The 8,072-nt window shown below is 44.1% G+C and overlaps 1 protein-coding gene across 1 annotated transcript in view; it reads right to left on the minus strand.

Annotated features, from left to right (window-relative positions):
• Positions 1–4,069, minus strand: part of FRK (fyn related Src family tyrosine kinase) — a 67,116-nt gene extending 63,047 nt beyond the window's left edge. Inside the window, exon 1 of the mRNA XM_065401419.1 lies at positions 3,639–4,069. Coding sequence (XP_065257491.1) covers positions 3,639–4,069 — 431 coding nt within the window. The remainder of the gene's footprint in view (positions 1–3,638) is intronic.
• Between the last annotated feature and the right edge of the window lie 4,003 nt (positions 4,070–8,072).

Consider the following 8,072-nt stretch of genomic DNA (forward strand, 5'->3'; position numbering starts at 1 on the left):
CTAAGCAGGAGTCTGCTGCTAGGAAAGAAGCACAGATGGAAAAAGGCATTCTTGGCCATTCCTGCAATTTAAGCACTTAAAATAGCTGAGGCTCCCCTTTGTGAAAATGAGTCACAAAATGTGGGCCAATTCTTCCAATTGGAGGAAGCGTATATAATCTCTGCTATTTCCCCTGGTTATTTACTCCATCCTAGCATCATTACCTCAGACTCAATGGGACTGATTTAAAGCCAGCTAGCTTTCATCCAAGTTGCAATCTTGATTAGACATGGGAAGAAGCAGTCAACTGTATTGTCTGGACCCAATAAAAAGGGGAACTATAGCCAAATGTCCTACCGAAGGCCCCAAAGTTCACCTAGCCTACCTCTCTGGATAGTTTCGCATACATACAGGAAGGAGGAGAGAATGGAGTCCTGTGTTACCTGCACAAGAGATCTCTCATGACAGATGTGTAATTACCCAACTCTGCCTTCTGTCAGAAAGGAAAGAACAGCACCATTTAGACTGAATTGGTCAATCTCTGACTGGGTCTATAATATGGCTGGTCAGAAAAATTTGAAGTGTTGACAAAGGCTAAAACAACAATACTTTGTGGTCAGTAATACGAAGGCTGCTGATAAATCTCAAGGTATCAGCACAGACAATTCAATGTACTGTATACAGCACATAGGTATATATTTTATAAACTGATATGATGGCCACATGAGTACACACTCTTATGACACCAGAAAAATGTCCCACCCTTCCTGTACCAATTGTTAAGGTCACTGCATGGGGCACGAATACATACACACGGACATACTGGAATGTCCGTGGCAGCAGAAAGACAGAGCAGCCTTTTCCAAATCCATACTGCCACTCAGTTGCAGTTGGTTGCTAAGGAGTGTGCTCAAGAGATATGCTATATGCTCTTTTTCCTACACTCTGAGACTTCTCCCACACTCCACAGGTCAGATAGTTTTCTGCCTGATAGCATCTTGCCAATCTGAAACATTTTGACACCTGAATTTGTGTAACAGAAAATAACTTTCCATTGCTATAGGTAGGGGTATCCTGCCCTTTGTCAAGAATGTTCTAAAGAATGTTAGTTATGCCCTGTAATCCCTGTGCATATTCAGGAAAGACCAGTAGTCTTTCACCTTTTCCGAACTGCTGACATGCTATTCAGACTCATATGGGTCAACCTGATAACTTAATACTGGCAAGGCAAACTTGTACTTCTCATTGTTTTTATAGAATGATCACTGCTTAAGCCCCAAAAGATGTCTGTAGTTAGCACTTACACAAACAGAGATCAACTTTAAAAAATGCTTCTGTTATCCTCTTTAGATGCACCTCTTGCCTGAATCAAATTATATAAACTAGTTTACAAAGTTGAGATTTGAAAATACTAATCTCTGAAGAAATAATAGAAAAAGTTTTTAAAAATACCCATCCGCGCACAACTCCATAAGCAAGTGATAGGTAAACCAGATTAAAATACAAATTAAAAAAGCTAAGAAGGAAGTTAGTGACTGACTAGTATTTTGGAGGAAAGACTCTTCAGCTGAGAGCTGAAAAACCTCCCCCTGCAGTTCTCCACTATTCCATGGCTCCTCAAGCAGAAACAGGGATAACAAAACTTGATGTTCTTTCTCTTTTGAAAAAGTGGAGAGGTAAAATTTAAAAAACAGTAAAAGAAAAAAATCTTGATACTCCAAATAAGGGCTATTCAATGCAAATTATGCATGCTGGAGGAGATTACAAAGATACGAGGGACTTGGATAAATGAGATTCAATTGAAAAACAATTGAAGTTGATTCCACAGTATTTCCAGCTGTGACAAAAAAACAGAAATCCTGGAAATCTTGCCAGAAAACCAGTTCTTGAAAGAGAGCAGAGGTCAGACTGAGCTGAATTAGAGCATACAAGCACTTCCCTGATAGCCCCAGACAAATGCTGTTTCTGCAGATGGTCGTGAAGAGAGGCTTTTGAATCTGAATGGATCTGAAGTGCTGTCTGATTGACTATAGGGATAGCAACAGTGGGCCAAATCCTGAACATTAAGGTCTCCGGGGTAGAAAGGGACCCTACACCTGTCCTAACTGGTCACTTGAGGGTTCTCCCAACATGAAAGAATCTTCAGCTGGTATAAAGCTGTTACAGCAACTCTAGACAGTTAAACCATATCAGACTGCAAAGGTATGTTACTTTGCTACTACAGCCACTCATTCTTCCTTTTACGGACCATAGTTTAAGCCAGGGGTCTCAAACTCAAATGACCACAAGGGCCACATGAGGACTAGTGCATTGGCCCGAGGGCCGCATCACTGACACCCCTCCTCGCTGGCCCCGGCTCCACCCCCACTCCACCCCTTCCATGAGGTCCTGCCCCTGCCCCGTCTCTTCCTCCCCCTCCCCCGAGGGTGCTCCTTCCCCCTCCCTCCTGGAAAGTGCTAAGCATTATACAGAGCATACAGATCACTGCTGCTCCTACAAGTCATTTCCAAGCGGTTTTAATAAAATATATACACTCAGTAATGCACCTCACTCAAAGGACAAAACATGCACTTAGTTAGATTTACTTCTGTTAAAGCCCCCCCACTGCATTGGGCTGCACCACCACTGTTCTGCCTCTTCCAGGGGTGGCAGGTGTGTAGAAATTTTGGTGGTGCCCAGAACCTGCCCCCCAAACTCCACCCCCACCTGCCTAAGGCTCTGGGAGGGAGTTTGGGTGGGGGTGGGGGTCTGGGGTGCAGGCTCTGGGATGGAGTTTGGGTGCTGGGTGCAGGCTCCGGCCTGGGGCAGGGGGTGGAGGTGCAGACTGTGGGATGGAGTTTGGGGTTAGGAGGGGGTGCAGAGGTGAGGCCGGGGGACACTCGGGGGAGGTGCGTGGGGGCGGCAGGCGAGGCCGGGGGAGAGACCCGGCCCCAAACATTGGGGAGCAGCGAGCAGGGAGCTTAGCTGCCACATAAAATAACTCGGGGGAGGGGTGAGGGGAGTTTGGCTGTGACCGGAAGTAACTGGGGGGGGCACAGGGAGCTTGGTGGGCCGCAAGGAAGAGCTCCGCGGGCCGCATGCGGCCCCCGGGCCGCGTGTTTGAGACCCCTGGTTTAAGCCAAATTTTGAGCTCTACAGGGCAGGGATTTGTTTATACAGCATCATGCATTGCGTCTATGATGAGGTAGAAACAATCACAGATACCTTAGAAATTCACCCACAAAACATTAGGGTATGTTTACAGCTTCCTGGCCTCTTAAATAATGTAGTGAGCTTGTAATTATTTAAACTGCAAGCTCTTTGGGGGCAGAGACCTTGTCGTCTTACTCTTTGGAAAGCACCTAGCATACTTTTACTGCTATATAAATAATAATCATAATAATTACCTGCTATGACCTACCAATACTCCCACATACTTTATAAGGAAGTGATTAGGGCATGTGGGGAAGGGAAGACTGAAACAAACATCTCGATACTTTGCCTTATTTTATTTATTTGGGGCCAGATTATGATCTCCTTATTCATGTTAAATAGTGCCTTGCACCACTGAGACTACATGTGGAGCAAGGTACTATTCAGTGTGACAAAGGATATGGCAATCTGATCCTTGTGTTAAAACAAGGGAAACAATGATTGAGCATTAGATGTGTGTTACTTACGGTTCAGCCTCAACGCTCTGATCAGGAGCTACATAGTTGGCAGGGATGTAGCCACGGAGCTTCTGTCCAGGCCGTGTTGATCCACTGTCCAGGAGGAGGCTAGCATACCACCAGCCCTCCGGAGATGTATCCAGCACTTCGAGTTTATCTCCAGCTCGGAAGCTCAGGTCCTCCTTAGTGCGGCCCTGATAATCAAAAAGTGCTACAAACTTGTGGTGGTTCTTGGGCTTGGGCAAAGGAATTCTAGTCACATCTTTCTTTGTTGTTATCTGAGAAGTATTCTCTGTCTGGCAGTCATCTCCCGACCAGCCCAGGTTATCTTGGCCCATCCCCGTCTTATATCTCTCTCCCTGTCCGCCATCACTCTCTTGGAAGAGCCAAGGGGCACACCGCTGCATCCAAGTGCAATGTTTCCGGCAAAAGTTCCCCATGCTGCTCCTCTGTTTCTTTGTGGCTTCTTCTCTCTTCCTTATGTCTCTTTTCTTTTCCAAGTGGCAATACCTTTATACATACTTTTGCATTATCATCCGTTTAGTTCTTTGCAGGATATTTTTCCTCCTTTGGTACAGGATTAAATAAATTTTGCTGCAGCTGGAAACTTTTCTCTCCAGAGCCCCAATGAGAGCTCCTTTCAGGCAGCTTCAGACTCAGGAATTATACCTGAGCATTAAAGTGCAATAGTGCATGTGGGTGAATTGTTTGCTTCCTCTTCTGATCAAGAAAACAAAAAAAGAAAGTGTTTGGGCCAAAATCTGGGAGCAACAGACAATCATTGATCTTTTTGTCCTGCCAAAAGAAAAAAAATGTAAAAATAATTAGGAATCATTAGAAAATCTTAGTGTTGACTCTTCCCAAGTTGTACTGCTTCTGATAATTCTTTTTCTTGTCCCATATGGGTGCCTGCTCTGTGATCAGCAGTGAACCTCTCTGCACATTCTAGCTCTTGATAATGAATAACCAACCTGGCCAGCCTGTTGTTTTCACAGCCTGAGACGTGGCCTGCCTGAATATTTTTATTTGCTTCCTCATTTGCTTTGGTTTCTCTTCTCAGAGGTATGCGAGTAGGATTCCCAGTGTCCCTCCAGTGCCCCCACCTGGGAGCACAACTGCTGCTGCTTTCAACATGCAAGCTTACATTGCTTTTATGTCAGGGCTTTAGAAATCCCCTTACTGTGCCTGAAGTTCTTGAACTAGGTTTGGCACTTTACAAAAGGAAAAATAAATATTTGTCTGTTACAGTGAAAGTAATAGATTTTAATTCCTTCCTCATTCTTTGACTTAAAAATTAAACACACTAGCCATAGAATCATGTTACATTGTTGAATTGTACCAGCCTTTCAGGATAAATAACTGTTATACTAGAGAGGCAAGGCAGGTAGGTAATCTTTTATTGGATCAATTTCATAACAATATCCAATAAAAGATATATATATATATATATATATATATATATATATATATATATATATAGTGTTGTGGTAGCTGTGTTGGTACCAGGATATGAGAGATACAAGGTGAGGTATATGAGAGATACAAGGTGAGGTGAGGTGAGGTGAGGTGGGTGTGTGGAGGTGGGGGTGGGGGTGTCAAGAGTAAGATATATACAGATAACCAAGTGAGTTATTTTTTGTCAGTTTCCCTGGGGGAAAACTATATTTCAAAAACCAGTGTTACACTTCCTGGGGGTACCCAAGGCTATAAGGTTCCTAGTTACCAACTACCTTTAGCATGAGGAAACCTTGTCTGTGCCTGCCAGGGGTCAGATCCCCAACTCCACCAGCCACGGGCAAGCTAAACACTCTAGGCCTACAGAGGCCTTGCACTCTCTCTCTGCTGGTTAGCTATTGGCACACTCCAACCCCTGAGAAGAGACAGGAGGGAGCTAGATGTGCCACAGGTGCAAACACTGACACATGAGAGTGTTTCTTTCACATGAAAAATCCTAAATTTTAAGGCCAAAATCTGTCCTGATTTTCACCCCATTTAAGCCAATTAACTTGAATAGTCACAAACAGGGCATTAGTCAAGATAGATTTTGACATTTAATGTTTAATAACAGTAAACTGGAATATTTTTTTCCTGATCCGCTCTGAGGATTCAGTCCTGAATATGAAGCAACCAAATCCTCATCTGGAAGAATGGGTAGCTCCCATCTCTGATATCTTCAAATAAAACAAGAAATTGAGGCTAATACACAGCCTTATCCACTAAGGAGGATGTTCCTCAGAATTTTTTTCTTGGTAACTGGTTGATAAAAATAGAGCTATAGGATGACTTTAAAGCAATACCACAATGCCCAGTGTAACAAATGCCTCCTAACGTTTGTTTAGAGACACAGAACAATAGCAATCCTTATTTATATATTTAACTTTTTCCAGGTCATTCTTCCAAAGTCAAATATTGGCAAACAATTAAATTCATTGTGAGTTGCAAACAGATTTTGGTCCTCCCCACCCCACCCCCCCTTTTTTTTTTACAATTCCCTTTTGTGCCAAAAGGCATAGAAACTGACTTGGCTGCTTATTTATTGGCTCCTGTGAGCTATTTATTAAATCTCTCTGACCAACTGAGTGCACAGATAAAGAAAGTAAAGTCAATATTAGAGTTCACAAGAGACATGTTGTAGAATGATTTTTGTTACAGCATCCACTAGATTTGTTACAAAATTCTCTAGATATATTGTTTGAGGTGCCCTGGTTCAAATTACTGGCTGTAGGTCAGAACTGTCAGTTGGTCCTCAAATCTGGGTATTTCCCAAGCACATAGCCAGTATATTTGTCACAATGTGAAGTTCCCTTCTAGTAACCATTTTGTCTTGGAGAATTGACATTAGTGACTGGGTGTGTTCCTCCTGTCCTCTGTTCATTTGCATTTTCTTATATAATTACATTCTGACTCCACAGCTAAGATATTATATTTAATTATATAACTGTCAAATTAATAATGAAGTATATATGGTACTTTATCCTTAAATACCATGGTAAAGGATACATGCAGTGATACTAGGTCAGATAAAAGCTACAAGGGCAATCAATCCTTATGTTTATTATTATTATCATAAACAGTAATAAGTCACCAGGACCAGATGGTATTCACCCAAGAGTTCTGAAGGAACTCCAATGTGAAATTGCGGAACTACTGTGCATAACTGTGGTATGTAACCTATCATTTAAATCACGTTCTGTACCAAATGACTGGAGGATAGCTAATGTGACACCAATTTTTAAAAAGGGTTCCAGAGGCGATCCTGACACTTACTTAGGTCAGTAAGCCTAACTTCAGTACTGGGCAATTTGACTGAAACTATAGTAAAGAACAGAATTATCAGACACATAAATGAACACTATGTGTTGGGGAAGAGCTAATATGGTTTTTGTAAATGGTGAGGCATGATTTCCCATCTACTAGAATTCTTTGAGGGAGTCAACAACAAGGGTGCCATTTGTGGGGCGGGGGGAAGAAGCCTCCCTGAGTTTCATACAGGAGGTGTGCAAGCTCCCACGTGGCGCTCTTAACTACAGCACATCATTAGGCCCTGTCTACACAAGTTTCTACATAGTAAAGCAGCTTTCTGCATTGTAGCTCCCGAGGTGTACATACTGCCAAGTCACTTAGTGTGCAGAAAGCGCAGTTGCAGCGCCGTAAAAAAATCCACCCCGACAAGAGGCGTAGAGCATTCTGCGCCAGGGATACAGCGCTGTGGTGCCAGTGTAGACACCATGGTCAATTACAGCACTGCAATTGGCCTCCGGGAGGTGTCCCACAATGCCTGTTCTCACCTCTCTGGTCATCGGTTTGAACTCTACTGCCCTGCCCTCAGGTGACCAACCATCATTCCCACCCCGTAAATTCCTTTGGAAATTTGAAAGTCCCCTTCCTGTTTGCTTGGTGATGTGTGCAATGGTCTCAGCACAGCTTTCCAGGTGGCCATGCCTGCTCCATGCACCAAACGATCCCTCACTTGGAGCAATGCCGAGCTGCTGGATCTCCTCAGCATTTGGGGAGAGAAGGCTGTCCAGTCCCAGCTGCGCTCCAGCCATCGAACTTATGATACCTACGGACAGATTTCACGATGCATGACAGAAAGGGGCCATGACCAGGACACACTGCGGTGCAGGGACAAAGTGAAGGAGCTGTGGAACGTCTACCACAAGGCGCAGGAGGCAAACTGCCACTCCGGTGCTGCACCCATGAGCTGCCAATTCTACAAAGAGCTGGACGCGATACTCGGCAGCAATCCCACCTCCACTGCAAAGACCACTGTGGATACTTCGGTAGCTCGTGTGCCAGTCAAGAGTGAACCGAGCCAGGAGGAGGAAATCTTGGATGAGGATGTGGAGGGAGAGGGGGACCCAGATGCAGAGTATGACTCGGAGGTCAGAGATGCATGCAGCCAGGAGCTCTTCTCTACCCCGGAGGAGGCTAGCCAGTCAG

Source organism: Emys orbicularis, chromosome 3, assembly GCF_028017835.1.
Source record: "Emys orbicularis isolate rEmyOrb1 chromosome 3, rEmyOrb1.hap1, whole genome shotgun sequence".
Taxonomy (NCBI): domain Eukaryota; kingdom Metazoa; phylum Chordata; order Testudines; family Emydidae; genus Emys; species Emys orbicularis.